This window comes from Gymnoscopelus braueri, assembly GCF_963280865.1.
Source record: "Gymnoscopelus braueri genome assembly, chromosome: 22".
NCBI classification, from domain to species: domain Eukaryota; kingdom Metazoa; phylum Chordata; class Actinopteri; order Myctophiformes; family Myctophidae; genus Gymnoscopelus; species Gymnoscopelus braueri.
In genome coordinates, this window is record NC_137624.1 from 25,710,209 (window position 1) to 25,733,822 (window position 23,614).

At 43.5% G+C, this 23,614-nt stretch overlaps 1 protein-coding gene across 6 annotated transcripts in view; it reads left to right on the plus strand.

The window, feature by feature from the left end:
• rgs3a (regulator of G protein signaling 3a) overlaps positions 1-19,787 on the plus strand; it is a 245,639-nt gene extending 225,852 nt beyond the window's left edge. For 5 of the 6 annotated variants that reach the window (XM_080420006.1, XM_080420008.1, XM_080420007.1 and 2 more), the window contains 4 exons: positions 12,399-12,500; positions 15,099-15,160; positions 16,585-16,751; positions 17,314-19,787. In XM_080420006.1, coding sequence (XP_080276132.1) covers positions 12,399-12,500; positions 15,099-15,160; positions 16,585-16,751; positions 17,314-17,514 — 532 coding nt within the window. In that variant the 3' untranslated portion in view covers positions 17,515-19,787. Of the gene's footprint in view, positions 1-3,218; positions 3,419-12,398; positions 12,501-15,098; positions 15,161-16,584; positions 16,752-17,313 lie in introns of those variants that run through there. The other variant, XM_080420011.1, reaches the window with a different exon arrangement.
• Positions 19,788-23,614: the final 3,827 nt, after the last annotated feature.

Sequence of the window (23,614 nt, forward strand, 5' to 3'; positions counted from 1 at the left end):
GGAGACACAAAGGAGACTCTTTGTGTCTCCTACCGGAACCGCTGCCGGTCATCAAATTATTGGCTTAGGAATGCGACAAAAACTAAAAAATATCCATGAATTCAAGTCTCCATGGGGTGACTAATCGATTTTTTTGGGGTGAACTATCCCTTTAACTGTTATGGGTCAACTTGAGTCAGTTTTTACACACGTCAGAGTTCAAGTAACAAGGATTGTATCTGTGCAAAAGTGTGATGTACTGTGAAGCATCGATTTAAAAGTGCATGACAGAACTTAGCATTGAGGCTCACGCCTGATTTATACTTAGGCGTCACTCTCTCCTAAACGAGCTCACAACAACGTCACATTGTTACTAAGTGAGCTTGTAGATCGACTAGTTTCGGTGCGAGGCGCGATGCCCAACCAAGTATAAATAAGGGTTTTACGAGAAGGAGTTTCCCAGCTGCATGTCTGATCTGTATAGTCTTTGATAGGGAACATGGACTTCAGCCAGACAACCTGGTCATGCTTCTCTCCTCCTCCTACCTCCTTCTCCTCCTGCTCCCTTCTTCTCCTCCTCCTGTCCTGTCTCCCTCGTTCTCCTCCTGCCCCCTCCTGCTTCGGCCCTAATCCCGTCATTGTCCTCTCCCCCCCTGCTCCTCTAAAGCTGCAGTCCGTAGTTTCCATGTCTTTGCGCGGGATTTGAACCCGGGAACCTTAACCGCTCTTCCAAAAAAATTGAATCCCTGCTCGGCAAGGGGAGATATTGCCGCGTATGAGCTTCGGGCAATGCTACTTGTCAATCACCAGGGTCTAAATGTCTCAGTAGGGAGACCACCCACCACTGCAGATGTGCTAGCTATGGTATTAACATACTCTACCATACATATTTGTTAAAATAACATTGGTACACTTTACATAGAGGTCGGGTCTATAATGCATATCGCATTCATGTGCACACGGGCCAGATACAAAGATACAAAGATACTAAAATACACAGTATCTTTGTCGCTGTGTCGCTTTGTATCTGTGTTGCTCAATGCGGTCGTTGATGTCAAACGTGCGGACATCGGAGCTACAGTTGTAGTTTTGAACCCTGCTCAACTTGAATTTGTTGCTTTGTATCTCTCTCTCTAGAGCTACAGCTACAAACGTTGGATGTACCACACCATTATGAATGTTTATAGACCTAACCTTTGTGTAAATTGTTACCTAATGTTTCATTCAAGTCCTGTATTGCAGCCCTAAAGCCTGATGTATACTCCATATGACGGGAGTATACATTAAGCATTATTCCCCTGCTGCTTGATGCATTTCCCAGCCTCCTTTTGCCCTTCTTCACCTTCCTCCCCATTCTCTCTCTCTCTCTCTCTCTCTCTCTCTCTCTCTCTCTCTCTCTCTCTCTCTCTCTCTCTCTCTCATCCTGTCTTTTGGTGGATCACAGCTGTTGGGGTCCTGGGCTCAGTGGACTGCCCCACATCCTGTCTGCCCCTCCCTCACCTCTCTAATTGTCACGGTGTCCATTGTTCTTGAGGCCAGGTGTTTGTATGTTCCAGGCAGATCCCTGCACTCGTCTTTCAAGTCCAGTCATGCCTGTTTTGTTCTTGAATCGCTCTACTCTTTACTTGTATCTGCCTGTGTGTGTAAAAGATCTATCTATCTATCTATCTATCTATCTATCTATCTATCTATCTATCTATCTATCTATCTATCTATCTATCTATCTATCTATCTATCTATCTATCTATCTATCTATTCTTCTATCTAATGTCTTACTAAATAAAGTACATCAATCTATCTATCTATCTATCTATCTACACTCTTGGAGTTACAATAATGCATACACTGAGGAGTACACTGTCTATTGATGTGACCTGCAGTGAATACAGTAAAGTTTGAAACGTATTGCAATCAAATGAAACAGACTGCTGGCAAGCCTAAAGATGAGATACAATGAGCACATGAAACTTCGCTTGGTCACAACAAATATACACACACATTTGAACCACAGGAAAACACAACTGTATGCAATAAGAAATAATTTACCTATACTTCTATAGTATACGTGTTCACGTCTCAGCATGAAACATTCATGAAACTTTTTGGGAGTTTGGTAACCTGCTCATACAAATGAGCTATTGTAATAACAGAGTAATAGCTTTGTTGTTAACCACTTGAACCCCAGCATCCATATGCCGGATGGGAACATTAGCCAAGAAATTGTCTGTTTTAGACAAAGAGATTTGGTGTAGACAGAAAAAAGTGGTCCAAGTACAGAGAGAACTCAGGTCCAGTTTACAAGTCTACAGGGTTAAATGATTGTGGTTAAGTACAGTAATAGTAATTAGCTTAATTTTGTCTTTGTTTCTGTCTTGTGTATCAATGTTGTTTCTGTTTTAAGGATATTATAAGGCAAAAGGGATAGGCATTATAAGCTACAGCTTCAGCCTACACCTTTTTGGTCCAAGTATTGTTTTTGTCATGTTTATTTGTTACTAAAACTCTGTACATGGCTTAAGACCGACTAGAAACTATTCATTCATACTCATGTAATCAGTGGTGGAAGAAGAACTCAGATATTTTACCTATGTAAAAGTAGCAATGCCACAATATAAGATATATGTTACTTGAAAATGTTACTTGAGTAAAAGTACAAAAGTATTGGCATCAAAATATACTTAAAGTACCAAAAATAAAAGTACTGAAATGTTTGAAAATTGCAGATCTACAAGCTCACAATGTGTCCCGATGCGACGCATTGTGAGCTTGTAGATCAGCTATTTTCAAATAGCCTAAGGTATAAGATAGGGCTAAAGTGGTTAATTTATGCTTCATAATACAATAATTTATATCTACAAAGTAACTAGTAACTAACGTTTTCAAATAATTGTAGTGGAGTAAATTGTAAAAAGTACAATATTACGTACTTAGTTACTTCACACCACTGCATGTAATACATAGTAAACATGGATGTTTGGATCACACACAGTAGGAGGTCTACCACACAGTAACAGTAGTCGTGTAGCATTGCAAATCAAGGCAATAGGCTTGCTAACCCATAACATTTGAGGCTAACCAGCCCCGGGACAGGACCCAGCAGCACAAAAAAGAGGAACTGAGTCTTAAGCAAACAGCGAATGGTGATTGGCCGAGCCCTGGGTCCGCCCACAGCAGACCCCCACAACTATATAAAGCACCAACTGGGAGCCTCTCAGGGTTTAGAGGAATGTGATTGTTGAGAAACCCCCCTGGGCCCTGAGCACTGAAGCTCTCTGGCACAGAGGCACACACATACACACACTCACACACGTCTCTTACATGCCCTGACACACACACACACACACATTTTTACACACAAACCAGGAGGTCACCCTGCTGCACTCAAGCTGGCGCCCATGCTTCAGACTATGGTTGATTTTTCTGAGAAGTACTTGGAAAGGTAAGAGAGGTGTGTGTGTGTGTGTGTGTGTGTGTGTGTGTGTGTGTGTGTGTGTGTGTGTGTGTGTGTGTGTGTGCGTGTGCGTGCATATGTGCGCATGCGTGTGGGCAGACGCGTGTGCATGTGCATGTCAGCTCATCTCCTCTCTTGATTGATATAGGCATAAGGCTTACAAAAGTAGGATAGAGCAGATTGCTTGATTTATTCTCTTGTCGTACGCCGGTGTCGCTCGCCTTAAAATAGCCGATCTACAAGCACACCACGCGTCGAGATGCACCGCGTCGCGAGCTTGTTAGATCCGCTATTTCTTTCCCCGGCGTGACGCTTTGGGGGGCGCTTTGGGACGCTCTGTGGTGCTTTGTACCTCTGGAGGAATGGTTTCTCTCCAGCAGTTATGAGGCTGTTTGACCTCTTACGTGGATCTCATTTGACAGTCACTGTGAGGCACAATCCCTGGTGGGTTCTGAAGAAGTGCTAAGAACTATTTTTGAGGTATAGCCGTGCTTCGACTTCTAATAACTCGAGGCTGGCCCTTTTCCTTATTATAATTCAGCCTGGATTTCAGGAATAGGATTATTGTTGCTCATGTGGTCATTGTGGCTGGGAAGGTGAGTTTTGTCAGAAATAGAGATCCTTCTTTTATAGGCTTCACTGAGACCCGTGTGAATGTTTTTGGTGTCATTTATATACATGACATTGTTTAGAATTCCCATTGTCTGCGATTGACAATTCAAAGCGTGACTTTGTGAGGTGTGCTGTGTGTTTTTTAGGCTTGTACGTGTAAATCGGTGGTCCTCAAAGTGGGGTCCAGGGACCCCCTTGGGTTCGAAAGATTGGTTAATATCGCATCAAAATCAGTTTAACCACTTTAACCTTTTATACTTAGGCCGATTCGAAAACATCCGATCTACAAGCCCACAACGTGTCGCCATGCGACACGTTGTGGGGCTTGTAGATCGGATGTTTTCAAAACATTCTGCAAAATTGTGGACAAAGTTTGAGAAACACCACAGTGATTTATGTCTGGCTGTGTCTGTCTTTCAGACACATCACATACTTTGTTCCCAGGAATGTATAGAGCTGAGAATAGCTGTCCTGTCAGAGCAGGAGATTCCCAAACAAACAATATCTTATCATGTTTCGGAGGAAGGTATCTGATGTTTTTCAGACATACTGTTCTGCCCCTGTGACCCTCAACACACACACACACACACACACACACACACACAAACACACACACACACACACACACACACACACACACACACACACACACACACACACACACACACACACACACACACACACACACACACACACACACACACACACACACACACACACACACACACAGTACATACAATGGGGTTATGTGTGTGTGTGTGTGTGTGTGTGTGTGTGTGTGTGTGTGTGTGTGTGTGTGTGTGTGTGTGTGTGTGTGTGTGTGTGTGTGTGTGTGTGTGTGTGTGTGTGTGTGTGTGTGTGTGTATAGCCCTGTATACACAGCACAGGCACTGAGTCTACTGCAAATAACTGGCAGGAGGTGGGGTAATGAAAACACATCTGAACTGAACGTTGCTCAATTTGAGCTGTTCTTGTGCGCTTTGCACCCATGTCTCAACCCCTTACCTCACTGCACAGGATTTTAGGGAGAGAGAAACCCCCCACAGACCGTGGTGGGAGGCTGGAGAAAGAGGACCTAGCATATAGTATGAGTTTGCTGTGTGTGTACATTTGCGAGGCACCATGTGATCCTGTCCTTTACACAGTAATTCTTAAACCTTTTGCATTTCAAAGACCCCCCCCCCCAGTTTGATATGAATTTGTACACAGACCTACATTTGTTATGATTTTTCTTTATCACCGGGACACCAATCTATACTGCCTCCGTGACAATTTATCTCTGAGAGCATACAAACGGACCCATTAGGGCAGTAGTTCTCACACTTATTTTCATGCCAAGGACCCCCAAATTGATATATATTTGGCCGCGGACCCCCCATCTGAAAATGTTTGTGCCAGGGACCCCCAGAAGATAAAAAAAAATCAAAATGATTATTTAAAAAAAAAATATCAAAAATAGCAGATATACAAGCTCGCAGCACAGCACGAAGTGGCGCGCTGTGAGCTTGTATATCTGCTGTTTTTAAATAGCCAACGTAACGCATTTTTCCCAGGGACCCCCTGGAACTCCTCCAAGGGCCCCCCTGCGGGTCCCCAGACCCCACTTTGACAACCACTGCATCAGGGTCCATTTGCTTCCATTTGTACACCCTCTGACTCAACAAACTCACCAGGACCCCTTTTGCTTATCCTATAACCGTCAATCATTTAGGCTCCCAGTCAAGGACCCCTACGTGGTCCCCGGACCCCGCGTTGAGAACCAGTGCTTCTGCAGTATGTCTGTCTGCAGCTCTAACCCCCCCCCCCCCCCCCCCCCCGGCGTGTTCCCGGAGCCCTTCCCTGGGAGCACGGCCTACTTTACGCTGCACTAGGAATAGCCGGCGGCGTGCTATTAGCGCGTCTAATGTGAGCCGAGCAAAGTGGGAATAAGAACGAAGGAAACCTGCGGATAATTGCACCACCAAACTAAAGACCTCTCTCACTCTCTATGCACCCCGAGTTAAGATATATAGAAGCCAATGGGTCGTCACTCAGCGCCCAAAGCGTGATAACTATAAATGTGTCACTTTAAAAATAGTCTGAGTGGACGGCAGCAGTCTGCACCACAACTATAATGACAACATCAGAGTGGATCCGAGGCTCACATCCTTCTCATTATAGCTATCGTGCCTGCTGTGGACAGACAGCCCTTAAATCTTGCCTTTGCAAATACTGTATGCGTACACACTTGCACGCGCTGCACGTGCACGACCAAGCACACTCACAGACGCACGCACGCACAAACAAACAAACACACACATGCACACGGACGCACACAGGGCTATGGGCTGTCTTATCTCTACACTACACACAGGGCCATGCATGGTAGCATCGAGCCTAATGTGATAATCTGCCCGTATTGTAATTTTAGCAGATCAGTCAGGGTCTCTATTCTGTCCGAGTCAACTGGAATGTGAAACTGCACTGTCACAGCCAGCGGTGCTTTTGCCAGGGAGCTATTTCCAGACACAATGATTGTTGGGACGGAAAAGCAAAGAGAAAGAGAGGTAGCCGAAAGGTCAACACTGACACTGTAAATCCTGTGTGATCATTCAGGCAACACTGAGCATTTGGTTGAGATCCTGCAGAAGGTGCTATTTAAGTTGGCAACGGAAAGAGACAGTTACCAGAAAAGAGAACTGGAGTATTTACCCCAAATAGAAGTAAATTGCTTTGTAAAGTAGAAGACTAGTAATTGATTTATATCTGTTATACAGAATGAATTGTACTTGGTATCTGTTCTTCCCATTAACCATTGTCTTAAACAAATTGATCCTTGCCCCCCCTCCAATACTATACCAAATCTGTACGTCGAAAATAGCCGATCTACAAGCTCACAACTTGTCGCGCTGTGACCCTAACCACTCAAACCCCAGCATCCGTATTCTGGGGGAAAATTTCGCAGAAAATAGTCGATCTACAAGCTTGTAGATCGGCTGTGTTTTTTAGAAGATACTTAATGTATAGCGAAAACAGAAAAGACACTAGTATAGAGCCCTGAGGGACTCCGGCCAACCAAGTAGAGGTTGATGATGTGACTATACGCTGCTATAACATATTCAGATGTAGCTTATAAAGTATTAACATTAGTGCAAGAAAGTGGAATTTCATGTGTTTCGCCCTAATGGGATGGGCTGTTACTCAATGTGTTTGGTGTGGTATGAAATATGTGAAAAATTGTTGTGAGCAAGTCAAGTTGAAAGTGAAACTGATTCTTATTGCCAACTCTGATGACTGCTCCACACTGGAGACTCATATAGTGTCATGTCTCAATTCCTCTTTAACAGTCATCGTCACAAAAAGATGATACATTTGAGTATCATCACCTCAGGGGCGATGAGGAGTGCTGAATCTAGTTCTCAAAGCATGGCGGACCCCCAGCGGTCCTTGAGGGGTTCCAGGGGGTCCCCAGCAAAATGAGTTAATACAGCATCACAATCACTTATAACCACTTTAACACTATAAACATTAGCTCACAACGATTTACAATATCATTGTGATGTATTTTTTAAACTTTTTAAGAACACAAATATCGTATGGGGGTGTCCCTGCCGCAAAATAATTTCAGATGGGGGTCTGCGGCTAAATACATTAATTCATTTGGGGGTCCTCCTTGACATGAAAAAGTTTGAGTCTCATTTATGTAGAGTATAATTGCAGTAGCAGATTTCTACCACACGGTGGCAGCGTAGAGTCGTGCATCCCCTCACAGTTCAGTCCTCTTGACGTCAGTGTGGCGTCGCTCCCACGTGGACTCCGCGCTCAGAAGTGTATTAAAACCAGACCTAAATAATAAATAGTTTTAAATTAGGCCTGCAAAATACTTTCCAGTCCCCATAAAAGGCTGCTCCTTCCCCCCACACGTGTTGAGAAAGGCAGAAACTGTCTTTGGTGCTGCTTAACCCAAGCCTTTAGTGCCTTTAGTAGGGCTACTCAAAGCCAAACTGCAGAATCTAAAAATAGAGCAATCCATATGCTGCTAGCCCCCTCCTCCTCTCAGATTATAGGATTTTATGCATTCACAAGGTGAGCTGTTTTTTAGGGGAGAGAATGATGTCTTTCAGACTGGCAAGAATAATACTGTTTTACAGCTGGCGACCACTATTGTTTTTACACCACATAGCAACCCAGCGTTTTGATGAGTGACCTTTCATGTAGGATACTATAACTTATCATAATGAGTGAATGAGTCATATTTGCTATAGCAGCGCCTGGTGAAAAATAACTCACCGCTATAGAAAGTCAATAGCACTCCGTGCTGCTAATAGGGCGGACTGTGATTAAGAGGATGGAATTAATTACGGCATGGTTCAGATTCCCCTGTTTTTTTTTTCTTCCTTCCCTCTTCAGTATTGTAATCAATTTCCTGACCTCCAGAGTAACATGGTGGAAATTGGAATCCACTCTGAAACGAGATCCTTTCATCTTTTCTTCCTCTTTCATCTTTCCTCCTCTCTCCATCTGTTTATGTCCTTCACAAGTGTTGTGTTCTGTCTACCTTTATTAGTAAGAAGAAGAAGATAAAGTGAAAAGAGTAAAGGAGATGCATGGAGAAATGAACATTTTCCTAGAGAACATCTTTTTTTCCCCCCAGCTCAATGACTAGAAAGCACAAAGCAATTGTCCTTTGCTTTGATATCACACACACACACACACACACACGCACACGCACACGCACACACACACGCACACGCACACGCACACGCACACGCACACGCACACGCACACGCACACGCACACACACACACACACACACACAGACTCAAAGGTCAAGTCAGCTGCTGTGTTCTACAAATGGAAGCTCACGTAGTCATAGTAAATACCAGCGCTTGTTGCATCATACAGTATGTGTATCATTTCGTCTCTTGTCGGGTGGAAACCTTGTATGTCCAAAACCGTTAACTTTTTCTTCAAAAATACCAAAAATGGTCGATCTACAAGCTCACATCGCAACTCGCTTTGACCTTGTAGATCGGCTATTTTCACTACTTTAGGTACGACACTCTTGTATGATGAAGTAGGGCGTTCATTTACAAAAAAACATAAAAAGTTGAAACATGGAGATACAAGGTTTCTGCCCGACAGCGATGCAATTCAAACACGCCTCTCTGCCATTCCTGTCCTGATGGAAATACACATGTGGCATTCAGTAGTACTACAACCGTACGCACTGTATGTGCTCCAAGTCCAAGTGAGCATTCCATGTGCATGCTCGCCCGTGCTCACACACACACACACACACACACACACACACACACACACACACACACACACACACACACACACACACACACACACACAAGAGTATGGGGGGTGGGACGTATCAAAATTCATACGCACAGTACCTCAGGCTCTATGCTTGGTAACTGTTATGTGATAACGATTGACTCCAGTGATGCTTGGTTATAACTACCGTTATAAAAGAGAATTTGTTTGAAGTAAATCTAACTTTTATGTAATCAGAATCTATAACAATCCCCATAATCCCATGCCTTTTTATAATCACAAGCAATCCCAAAACTATGATTGTCATTGGTTTGGATAGTTGTAATTGCTTATTATAAAACGTAGCCTACTCAATGATAGGAGTATATCCGTCTGCCAGACTCCACAAGTAGATTTAGTTGATTTACTTTCAGACTCAATGTTGAAAATGGAACTGCACTATATTCACTAGTCAACAGAAAATGCAATTACCTATATTCTCATACATATATTCCACAAATAAAAACATACATGTACTTGCAAACAGTCTCTTTATTTCATACGTTTTCAAAGTGTTAGATGTAGCGATAGTTTCGCAGTTCCTGTCCGCTGCATCAAAACACTTCACTCAACGCCACAACACCACACTGATCTGTGAAAGTACTAGAACATTTCTAAGTGTTAGGTCACCTACGTAACACAAACAAACGGTTGTCTGACATGATACGTGGTGCCCTCCTTTTCCCTCCACACCAAATCTCCTTTGGCGAAAATAGCCAATCGACAACCGCACGCTCACAATTGAAATTTTACCAAATGTTTGTTTACTAATTATTATGACGTGCCCAGAATAGAATAGTGACGCTATAGTGTTCCTGTTGTTAACTTGTTAACGTCAGGTGTAGCATTGGCGTGGCGATCATGTTAACGTGTTAAGGTCACCCCCAAATGAAACACAATTCTTTGGGAATTGTAGGTGTGATGTCATGTCAGATGTTGGTCAGATTTCTAGTGAGGCATTTGAGGTCCATGTGAATGTTGTACACCCACCATACGTGAGTAGACACGGGTTCAGAGAGGATCTGACGTGTCTGTATATATTCATTCAGTATTAATAGCCTAAATACTGTATGAAAGTGTATGCGCTTAGCTGCATTTCCTGCATATTTTGCACCCCCCGTGCGCGTGTTCGCGCGCACACGCTTGTGTCTACTTGACAGGCGTCTATAATTGGAAGCCCCCCTTTCTTAATTTGGCCCCTCTGGGGGGGCTTTGGTGACTGTGTGGGATCGCTGTGGCAGTGATTAGGCCAGCCGCACGCTGCGGCGCGGCGCTCTTACTGGGCCAGCCAACCCACGGTGGAAATCAAAAAGCAGGATGCCAGGAAATGGATTGAGTTGAGTTGAGGTCACGTCCCACCTGAGGGAGCACAGCATGCGCTTCGGAATGGGAAGAGCCAGGACATGCACCAAGGGATTATGGGAACGCACAGAGGCCTATCAGAGCCTTCGAGGGTTGGCGGATCACCTTGTAGGGAATTATTAACCACTTACTGTAAGTCCTGTATACTTAGTCGTATGGCGAACATAGCAGATCTGCATGCTCACAATGTCCCGTCGTGACGATCTGTGATTTTAGCAATTTTTGGAAATGTGAAACAAAAAAAAGGCTATTTTGAAAGTATTTGATTTTTTTTTATTAAAACCTTTGCCCATAATGACATGCCCAACATAGGGTCGTCGGGTTCAAAGTGGTTAAGGTGCACAGGGAAGATAAAGGGCCGGTCCCGTTTGAAAACGGGTGGAATTAGGGGAAGTATATACTGTATAGGGTGCAGTGGGCAGGTGGTGTCTTGGCAGAGTCACGGGTGAGGTGGGGTCGTTGAGGTCCCCGTGGCTGTCAGTCACCCCATGGGGTCAGCCACCCCTGGTGGAGGAAAACGCTGTGATGTAAACGGAGGAGCGATGATGAGGATCGACTCTTCTAAACTCCTCCTTCTCAGCAGTCCCTCCCTGCTCGCCAACCTGCCAGGGGCACATTCATTAGGAAGAAACACAAGCTTGATTGAGGCGTCAGATTAATTAGGAGACGGTGGCACCGAGAGAGAGAGAGAGAGAGGCGCTGAGGAACTTGTCATCGGGCCGGACATCATCAGGACAAGATTTTTTGGAAGACCCTCTTCTACCTCCTCACACGTCCGTACCTCGGTGAAGACGTAAAATGTACAGAATCACTGAAATTGTTGCTTTTCTTCACTCTTTGGTGCATTTTGCGGGGCCGGTGTTTTGCCGATGTGTTGGATTGTGATTGAACGCTGAGGAACTTTAGCCGTGCTCTGCCATGCTTTGGATTTCTTATTGGTTGGACTTTGGATTGGAGACTCAACCGACCCATTATCCCTTTCTCTTCCTTCTATACTCTCTTCTATGTCTTCCACTCATTTATAATCGTTTACACACTTTAACCACTTGAACCCTAGCATGCCTGTTCTGGGGGTGGGAACATTCGTCAAAATTAGCAGACCTACAAGCTCAGAATGGGTCGCAATGTGACCCGTTGTGAGCTTGTAGATCAGCTTATTTATTTTATTTTTTATTTTACTTTTGGGCTTTTATGCCTGGATAGGATAGGACAGGTAGGCTGACAGGAAATGGGGAGAGAGATGCGGAGCCGTCAGGATCGGGACTCGAACCCGCGATGCGGGTCATGCTATATTGAGCCTAGCCGTAGCCTGGACCACTACGCCAGCAGTCCAGACCGTAGATTGATTGATTGATTGATTGATTGAATACTTTATTAGCCCGTTACAAAAAAAAGCACAGGAAAGTACAGTTCAATACAAGGTCTGCTAAGAGGATTTTAAACCCAAGAAAGCCTATGGCTTGTTTCCATTGGGGTCCTTTGCTCTATTGCAGCTATTTTTAGCAAAAAGAGCTTAAGTGTAGACGGGGAAAAAGCAAGTACAGTTGTAACTCAAGTCCTTTTCTCTAAGAATAGAGGGTGGTTAAATTCTCTTCCCTCATTCATCACTCATTGTCTTTATTTATCTCTTCTTTCAACTTCCTCTCTCTCTCTCTCTCTCTCTGTCTGTCTATCTCTCTCTCTCTCTCAGGGCCAAAGACATGAAGAATCGTCTGGCTTTCCTGCGGAGGAGGAATGAATCGCCAGGAAGTAACCCGGGCAGCAAGTTTGACAAATCCATGAGGTCAGTCAAGTAAGTGCATGCCCACTGCCAAGACTGTGCTGTGTGTGTGTGTGTGTGTGTGTGTGTGTGTGTGTGTGTGTGTGTGTGTGTGTGTGTGTGTGTGTGTGTGTGTGTGTGTGTGTGTGTGTGTGTGTGTGTTTGTGTGCGTGTGCGTGTGAATACTGTCCACTTCCTGGGTCTCAATTGGTGTGATTACCAGGTGGACACACGACACACACACACGAACGCAAACGCAAGCACGCACACACACACGCACACACACACACACACACACACACACACACACACACGCACACACACACGCACGCACGCACGCACGCACACGCACACAGAGGGAGAGAGAGACAGACAGAGTGGGCAGTAGCAGGGGGCAGTGAGGTCTTGTAAAGTGTGAAGTGACTGGGCTAAAAGGCAGGAAGGAAGGATGGATGGAAAATCCACCTCCTCCTGTACTGTAACTGTAGGAGGAGGAGGAGGAGGAGGAAAGATTGCATGTGCCATCTATTGTTGAAGTGCTGGCTGAGGTGATGAGGTCATGTTTGATGCTGAGAGTTAATATCCTGTAAAGTAATTTTAGACGGAGAAACAATGACTTGAACCAGTCAGTGCTTTAGCGGTTGATCTCCCACAGCGGAGGAGTTTACATCCTATGAAACCCTACACAGTAAACTGTTACTTTATTGTGTAAAAATGCCCCTTAGAAGTTAAATTACACACTGTGTGTGTGTGTGTGTGTGTGTATTGTACTGTAACTGACATAGACACAGACATATCGTCACTGTCGGGCGGAAACCTCATATCTCCAAACGCTTGCCTTTTCAGGAAATGGAGAAAAAAAAAGAACCTGTGTTCCAACGGATCCAATGTAGTTATTTTAGTCACAAGCTCTTGTTAATGCTTTTCATTGGTTCACTTCAGTGTTTATGAAACCCACAGACACACTTAACCACTTTCACTTTATATATATGTGTTTCCACCCGACAGAGACGATGCGTTTTTGTCAAAGTCATTTCACCACAAGCCCTATATATTTCATCTTACAATGAATAGCGATCTGCAGCAGATCTGCAAGGTCTTAAACTCGACACATTAGGAGCTTGGTAGATATGCAATTTTTGCTATTCATAAAAGATTCTGAAAATGTTTTAATTATTTCTTTAAATTTGGTAACATTTGGTACATTTTAGAAAAAAAAACATTTTATTCCAGGGACCCCACCAGAAGCAAAGATTTGAGTTACAAATGTTCGCTTTTTGCACAAACTTTCAAGATTTTTCAAAAATATCAGATCTACAAGCTCATATATATACCGGTATATATATATATATGAGTTTGTATATCTGCTATTTTTGAATAGCCAAATTGAACGGGTTAAACAAGGCATAGCATAGAAAAGTAAACATAGCCTACTGTATTTATCATCTGGGCGTAAGGCATCACTATATATATACAGTATTCTGACAGAATTAGACACTCTCTCACTTGACAACGAGAGCGGAATTGAGCTGTGTGTGCTAAAAATAATGTCTGCTGGCAGAATTCTGCCTATTAACTTCAAAGCCTCTTTTCCTCATGGTATGGCTATGACACCCCAGATGTGGGCAAAGTGCCGTACGTCACTGTAAAAGACAACAATGAGAGAGAGGGGGAGAAGCAGTGGTGGAAAGTAACTCAAGTACATTTACTCAAGTACCTTCTTACAGTTTATACACACAGCGGTGGTGGTGGTTCTCAACCTTTTCTGGAAGCCAATCGGCTGCCGTTGTTAAGTGGTCAGATGGGTGGGCCGCGTGCATTTTCCGAGCATGTCTTATTTTAATGCTCAACCAATTGATTTTGTTCCGACTTGGATCAATGGAACTCACAATTTAATTTCATATTTTTAGCGGTGTCACAATGAAAAGTAATTTTTTTATGGTTTTATATTGATGTTCAAACATCAATACAATCTTATTGTTTCTGCAATTATTTGGGGGCCCACTTTACAATTTCCTCACGGCACCGCCAGTGGGCCCCGGCCCCACAGGTTGAGAACCACTGACATATACAGTACTTCTTCCACCACTGCAAAGTACTGTACGTTACTGTAAAGACAAGAATGAGAGGAAGTGGGTGAGGGGGGAGGTGGGGGGGGGGGGGGGTTTGGGCTGGGGGCGGAGATAGAGAGGAGGCGCTTGGGCCTCAGTGCGTACTGGCCATTGGTCGCCTCATCCTCCACCCCTCCCCCTTGCGCTCCACGCTGCAGTGTGAGGGATTATAAAACCCCAGTCACTGAGCATCTGCAGGCAGACACACACAGCTTAATAACACTCACACACACGCGCTAGTTTCACCCTGACTCACTAGGCTAGAGAAAGAAACCCGTGAGTGAGCGAGTGAGTGAGTGCAGGGAAAGAAAGAGAGCTCCCTGAAACGGCAGAAGAGACGAGAGAAAAAAACAAAAACAACAGACACTGTGGAATACCTGTTCGTTCCCCTACTGCTTTCCCACTGGTCCGTATAACAGCAGAGTGTGTATTAGGGGAGAAAGGCTCTTCGGATGGGTCTCAAAATGAGGAACCTTGCTGAGATGGGTATACTAAAGAACCGCTCCGCTTTCATCTGCAGGCCCACCCCAGAGGAGGCACTCAAGTGGGGAGAGAACCTCGACAAGCTCCTGGTGCACAAATGTAAGTCTTTATTATTTGTTCTACCCAGATTTTTTTGCATGCTTGTTTAGCATGGCAACCCGTTTTTATGCCATAATATGTGACACAACAGAAACATGGGTTTGAAGTGGAGTGCTGGCGGCAAAGTGAGAATACTGCATGCATGTAGTGTGGGGTGGAGTCAAGTGCACAGGAAATATGCTCATGTTGATGTAAATTAAGCATGCATGCCTGTGACATAAGCCCCTCTGTGTGTGTGTGTGTGTGTGTGTGTGTGTGTGTGTGTGTGTGTGTGTGTGTGTGTGTGTGTGTGTGTGTGTGTGTGTGTGTGTGTGTGCGCGCGCGCGCGCGCGCGTTCCTCTGCAGTGAATGGCTAGAGTGCTGCCCGCATCCCTAATCCCAATGAGTGAATGAATAGAACCAATGCATTAGAGAGAGAGAGAGAGAGAGAGAGAGAGAGAGAGGTTGAAGTGTTAAGTCGGGACAGAGATTACAGCAGCAGACCATGTAGTGTTACTATTTTAGTGTTCCATTGTTCACATTGTACTAGTTGTGACACCTCTGTTGTCATTGTGCAGTAGTTCGTCCCCTCTGGGAAGGAGCACAAATTCAAACAATCTTGCAATAATTGTGAGTTTGCAATGGCACGATGTGTTGTGAGCTTACAAGATCTGCTATTGCTGGTGCAGGACATAAGTCAACGAGCAGAAAAGATAGCAGAAATAGTTTTACACATAGCCTCCGTTGTCTCTATTCTTAAGCTTTCACTCTGCACTCTCTTCCCTCGCTTCCCTCACATCCTGTTCTCTGGTACGAGGTGACGGCCAAGAGATTGGCTCTTATTGTCAGCGCAACTAAAGGGATTCATGGGAACGGAAAGGTGCATACAAGAGGACAGGGTGGAACTTCACTTCCTGCTATTCTCCCGGCCTGGAAGTCTTTTTCCTCAAGCCATTAACAATACCCAAACAATAAAAATAAAAAAACTCTTTGCCAGAATTAGACAAGCTAAGTTAGCTCCACACACACACACACACACACACACACACACGCACACACACACACACGCACACACACACGCCCGCTAAAATCCACTCCGGATTTTGCTGTACCCACGCTCAGGGAGAAACAGTCAGGTCTTTGTTCATTCACGCTGTGGGAGTTTAAGAATACAAAGAAGTCATGCTGAATAACAGCAGAGTATATTGGAAGGATGGGGTCAGAGGGGTGATGAGTTATATCCGTGACTTCATTGTGGAGAGCTTGCAATTCTTTCCCTGCTGCATGACTGAAATGACTGAAAATGCCACCATGGGCTATTTTAAGTGGTGCAAATTTCAGTGACGGCTTTTAGCTGTGGTGTTAATGTGACTCTCTTGTCTTGTCAAGTCATCTCCTAATGATTATTCTCTTCTTCTTCTTCTTTTTCTTCTTCTCTCCCTCAGATGGCCTGGCAGCATTCAGGGCATTCCTGCGCACAGAGTTCAGCGAAGAGAATCTGGAATTCTGGCTAGCATGCGAGGACTACAAGAAGATCAAGTCACAATCGAAAATGGCCTCCAAAGCCAAGAAAATATTCTCCGAATATATTGCCATCCAGTCCTGTAAGGAGGTGAGTGAGAACAATGGCAGCTCCTTATTTTACTTTTATCTACCGTCCCATATTCTCAGAAGCCTTTCTTATGCAAAAAAGTTTTTTTTATAGGTTTTAGGTACGTAGGTTTTCATTCTTAATAACATATCCCGGGAGAAACAAGGCACTAAATAAAGCCGTTCCTGCCTTCACTAAATAGGAAATAGCAGCCGGTTGCCACCCCTCGTTAGCATTGTTCCGTTGACTAAAGACGTGAAGTCATGAATGTGGTAGGCTTGTCAGAGCGGGTTTCCTGATGGGGGATGGAATGAGTAATCTGGAAAAGGATGTGAGCTCATCATGTCTGATGAATAGGTTCCCGTTGGTTGCCTTGACACGAGCAAAAATAGGCCTTTACTCTTTCCTTTGCGAGTTCCCCCCGTTTGTTGCAAGCGCTGGAAAGAATATTGGAAATTTCATATCAGCGCCTGAACACAACAAAATAACCCTCCAAAAAGTAATAGAGCACTCGGTCTCGAAATCATACATTTGCCATTATACTAAACTTTGTTTTTCTCTACTCTGCTTGCCTCTGCCTCAGGTGAACCTGGACTCGTACACCAGAGAACACACCAAGGACAACCTACAGAATGTGACACGCTCCTGCTTTGACCTCGCACAAAGGAGGATATATGGGCTAATGGAGAAGGACTCGTACCCGCGCTTCCTGCGCTCAGAACTCTACGTGGACTTAGTCAACCAAAAGAAACCCAGCTCCACGTCCACCTCCTCGTCGTCCTAAGAGACGGGAGAAAGAAAAAATCTGAGAGATTTCAGAGAAAGACAACGACAAACGAGAAAAAAAAAATTGGGCAGAGACTTGAAAAAACAAAAACAAAGCACGGGGCTGGGTAGGGCTCACACGTCTTTATTTGCCTTTTTTTTGTTGTCGTCTATGTTTTTATTTGTAGGTTCTGCCATCCTGTTCCACTATGATTGCTGTTGTTATGGTGTGAGAGGGGATGGCGAGGCTATGGCACTGCGATAGGAATGTTGTTTACACAATAACAGTGTGGGAAGGATGGATGAATGGATGGATGGATCGATTGCTTGTTCCAGCAGTAAGGCTCATATGTCCCAGGACCGAATCGGCAAGCATATCTGCTCACTGTCATGTTCGATCGCTGTCTGTCCTCGTGTATTTAAGTTCTTGTCCGGATGTACTGGAGAAATGGAGGAGGGTGTTGAGACATGAAGACAGTCCGGTACTGTTTTGTCCCTTATTCCTTTTCTGTTCCTTTTGGACTTCTTCCCTTAAGATTCACCTCTTTGTCCTTTGATACCATTTCAGTGCTGTTGGTACGACACCTTTCTTTTTGCCTCTTTGTCCCTCTTAATGTCTCTATTGTTTATCACTTTCACGAGTGTCTAAAGTGGTGGTGCGGGGGGATGCGTTTTTTTTTTATGAATTTGAAGTCTGAATGACTGGGCGAAAAGTAACTTTTTTTGCCCTTTCACAGTCAATATTGCAATAGAAACACACACACACACACACACACACACACACACACACACACACACACACACACACACACACGCACGCGCGCGCCTCTGTCAAACACTGCATTCACTCATTGCCCCTCTCCAAAGGGTTCCACCTCATTCACTCCAAAGACTATATCGCAGGACACGATGAGAGACTTGACGAAGACAAAGACCTTGCACGGAGGAATGGGCAGAGGACATTAATCTACCGATGATAACGGATGGATCAAAAGCTGTGATCAAATGCAGTCATGTGCCATGCTCACGTCGGAAAAGATGTCCGAAAAGAAAACCTCAGATGACAGGAAATACAGGAACAGAAACGAAAGGCTTGAAATTGCCAACCCAGAGCAATTTCCCATTCACATTGTAGCTTCACCTGGACAGTTGAACGAGGAAGCATTCTCAGGACATTATGGCACTCAACTATGAAGCTTCCAAGCTTGGTTTTTACTGTCAAATGTTTCCCTTGTTTTTTCTACACATTCAATGTTTTTTTTGTTGTTCCCCCCCCCCCCTTTCCCTTTTCTTTTTTAATCTATATATGCTTTAGGTTCAAACCTGCACTCCATAGGTATACTGAGCAATACTTGGGAGATTGCTCATTTCATAGACACATGTTGAGAAAATATTGTACAAAGGTTTGCCTATTTATTTAGATTACCTTGCTAAATGCTACTATCCCCAACCTTCATCCCCATCCAAAGCACTCGGCTGAAAGCTCTCACTTCCCTCTTAACCACCGAACAGGTCCAATGCTGTCCTGAATTTTAAGTGCAATATTTTGTTTTTGTTTTGTTTTTTATATATATATTATTTTTTTGTTCATTTATTTTGAGTAGTTTTCAATTTGTATGAGGAAGATAAAATGGCTTGAGCCCTGTATTAACTTTATTTGTTAGTTGTGTCGCAAACAAAACTTACAGCTATAAGGTTGACTTACAAACTTAAAAGTAAATAACCGTGAAGCCTGATTTATAACCAGTTGCGTGCTGGTGTGTCACACACCGAAAATAGCAGATCTACAAGCTCGTAGGCCGGGCTATTTTCGGTGTGCGATGCGGTGCGCAAACAACGTATAAATGAGGCGCAAGTAGTTCCATGAGTTTTTAAGCGAAACATACTAACTGTGTGTATTCCCTGGCAGCAGGCAGCCGGGGCATTGTGGATGTAAATATAATTCTTTAAGAAAATTGCTCGAAAAAGAAATTAATAAAAAAACAATGAAATAAACAATAGGTCGCCACATGTGATGAGTGTGTGTGGGATCTGGCTGTATCTATGTAAATATGAGAGACTCAAAGCTATAAGATAACATGTATTGTTATAAAAGAAAACAAAATAAACGTAGGTGAGCGAGGGCGAGGTACGCGGACCGCCCTTTCCCCCCTAGTCATACACACTGCTTGTAAGGAGTTTTATGAAATGCATTTTATCATTTTCACTGTTTACAATTCAAAACGCATCTCCTATGATAGCAAGCGAAAAAAGACAGTAGAGTACATTTGGTGTCATTGCTAAAAAGAATAAATAAAAACAACCGACTGGTGAAATAAGAAGTCCTGTCTCTTTGGAGTTTATTTTACCTTCCTTTTTAATGTGTCTAAAGTAAACATTATATCGTCTCTGTCGGGTCGAAACCTCATTATGTCCAAAACTCTTATTTTTCAGGATTGAAATGAAAAAATAGCAAAAATAGCAGATCGACAAGCTCGAAACGCGTCGCTTCGCGCCACGTTTCGAGCTTGTAGATCTGCTACTTTTGATGCCTCTGTGTGACGCTGTAGTATGATCAAGTAGGGTGTTAATTTACGAAAAAACACAAAAAGTTAGTGTATGGAGATGAGAGGTTTCTCCCCGACAGCAACGATATACTGTAGCCAGTGTTTCTCAAATGGCGTACGCGGAGGCACTACAGTGACTGTACACCTGTACTTGGAGGGGTTCCAAGTACAGGCACCTGCGGGACTCCGGTCAACAAAAGTATAGGGTTTAAGTGGTTAAAGAAGAACATATCTATTATACAAGGGAGTTTACAACATACAGAGAAAGTGTTGAACCAGTGTAGTCACACTGTATACCGCCTATGCAGTGTTTTTATGTATTTTCATTTAGAATGTTCATGATGATTGGCTGGACAGCTGGCCTAGCGGTCCGAGCACCTAGGCTCCAATATAGACAGACAGTGCATTCTTCAGTATTTACAATTTTCAATACTTTTACTTCTACCCCACTACATCTCAGAGGAAAATATTGTACTTTTACTCCACTACAATCATATGAAAAATGTTGTTACTAGTTACTTTGGAGATTTTGATTATTATTAGGCTACAAAACACACAAACCACTTCAGCCCTATATATATTGATTTCTTTATTAGCAATTGTATTTACTATATATATATATATATATATATATATATATATATATATCGAACATTTGAAAATAGCAGATCTACAAGCATTCGCATTGTGAGCTTGCAGATCGGCTATTTTCAAAAGATTTTTTCTACAATTTTTAACTTGTGAAATGTGACATTCTGCACAATGAGTACTTTTGCTTTTGGTCCTTTGATTACATTTTGATAACAATACTTGGACTTTTACTCAAGTACATTTTTAATTCCAGACTTTTACTTGTAACAGAGTATTTCTACATTGCAGCATTGATACTTTTACTTAAGTAAAAAGATTTGAGTACTTTTTCCACCACTGGAAACAAGTGCTCTCCGCGGCCATGGTATAATAATATCACTGAACCTTGCTATTGAATGCTGGCTGAGACAAACGTGTGTCCAAGAGCATTCTACAACCCTCTCATGCTCTAACAAAATACTACACGCCAGTGTGAGATGACAGGGTGTGTGTTTGTGTTTGTTATAGTGTGTATGCATCTGTTTATATACTGTACTTGTGCTCACAAACACGCTGCGACTCTCAGATCCCCACTTGAAGATCTCCAACAAAAACAAAACAAAACAACAACAACACAATAGCTTAACCCATTAAGACCTGAGGCCGAATCTACAAATGCCTTCTAAACCAGTACTTCTTTTAAAAGATCGTGACAAGGACCCCCAAATTGATATGTATATGGCTGCGGACCCCCATCTGAAAATGTTTTGTGCCAGGGACCCCCAGAAGGGAAGATTTGTGTTAGAAAATGCTCGAGCGTTGCAAGCTTGTACATCTGCAAAAATGGACAGATTCAAAATGAACATGTTCAAAAATAGCAAAAAAAAAAAACTGTTCTACAAGCTCTTGTAGATCCGCTATTCCTCGAACAACAAAGAATATAGTGTTTAAGTGGTTAACGTGGTGCAGTTGCTGTGAAACAATGAACGGATTGAAAGTAAAATTATATTTCCACATGTCCTCTCACTCAGACACATTATCTTTTCTTTGGGGTTTGTTGTTTGTTGTGAGAAAAAAAAGGGGGGGAGGGTGTGTGTGTGTGTGTGTGTGAGGTCAGAGGGTTGATGGAGGAAACAGTTGGAGCTCTGTGATCAGTTTTGAGGGGGTCGTGTTTTTCTTTTGGGTTGGAGTGGGGTGGTGGGGGAGGCAGATTTGAGCACTTTGAAGTACAGTGTAGAGACAGTCAAGACATACCATAGTGACTAATCTTCTTTACCAGCTGCCATCTGCTCCACACACGACACACGACACACGCGCACGCACGCACGCACGCACACGCGCACACACGCACACACGCGCACACACACACAAAGGGTGTCTAACTTGAATGCATAATGCTCATCAGTAATTGCGTTGTTTTGACAACATGATTAAGCCTTAATTCTCGGTCTCAGTCAATCCCGCCAGCTCTTGGTGGGTTGCTAAGGAACCCCACCACCATTTGCTATGAGCCCATGGTCTCCTCTGTCCCTGCATGCTGGCGCGGGACGTGGGATTGGACAGATGGAAGGACAAGTTGAGGTTCCATGACAACTTTAGATGCACTTTTGACCTGTTTGTGTGTGTTCGTGCGTGCGTGCGTGTGCGCTAGTGCAGTGGTTCTCAAACCTTTTCATGTCAAGGACCCCCAAATAAAAGATTTGGGTTTCAAAATGATTCAAAATATTTAAAAAATGTTTGAGTTTTAGCATAGCTTTCCCTGATTTTGCTTAGCATGCTGCTTAGCAAAAGTTAGGTAACATCTTAAGGAGCGGAGCCATTAACGCCAAGTTTAACTGTATTACATTTGTTGCAATAAATGGTTAAATCTACTTTGACGTGAGTGTTCCTGACTGAATGTGTCGCGATGTGACACATATTGCGCTTGTAGATTGGCAATTTTAGACCCTGAGGTCATACGGTCATTCTCTGATTGTGTGTGTTTTAAATCTGTAATCTCACCTCTTCAGACTGCTCCTTAGCCCCTAGCACTTGGCCTAGCCTTGACGACCTTGGCTTATGCAAAGGCTAAAATGTAATTTAGATAGCATGTTATGTAGACAGATGCCATATTCATTGGTAGACCTGGCATACTATAGTGTGTATAGTTTCAATGTTCAATGAAATGTACAATTTATTTATTTATTTTGTTTACATTATAGGCTACTGTTTAGACCAGGGGTCTTCAACAGGGGGTCCGGGACCCCTAGGGGGTCCTCAGAGCTACTACAGGGAGTCCGCCAAATCTTGTGTGTGATAGGATTTCGTTTTTTTACATTAACCACTTGAACCCTAGAATTCCTTTTCTGAGGGGAACATTAGCCGAAAATAGCAGATCTACAAGCTTTTGTATTTTTGGCAAAGAGGTATAGGTGTAGAGGGGAAAAAGAGCAGACTAAGTAAAAAAAAAAACTTTAATCTGAAACACAATTTTGTACAATATAGAGTAGGGGCCGGGGGTCCCTGCTTCATCTCTCTCTCAGCTAGGGGGTCCTTGGCCTGAAAACGTTGAAGACCCCTGTCCTAGATGACTATTTCTTCATTTGATGTACTACCTCGTGTTTACCTTGCTTACTGTAAATCCCTGGATTAAGAGCGTCTGCTAAATGCCTAAATTGTAAATTGTTAAATCTTCTGTGTAGGTTTGTGTATGCATGTAGGTAGGTAAGTGTGAGTGAGTTTGTGTGGAGGGCTGCAGGTGTGCTTGGCTGATTGAATGAGTGACTGGTTTTGCAGGTTGTCGGAGGGAGCTGATTGGTTCCAGAACTTCTGGAGAGAAGTTTAAAAGGCCGGTTTTCCCCCTGCAGCTCCAGTGGGCTTTCCTCTTTCCACTCCAGGCAGACTGCCAGCCAACCTGCCACTTTGTAGAACGCTTGTTAGAGCTGTTCAGTGCTTTCAACAGCTTGGTTGAAAGCACTGAAAGCTCCCCCACTCGTAGGGGAGGGTAGCCTTTATTTTTATCCG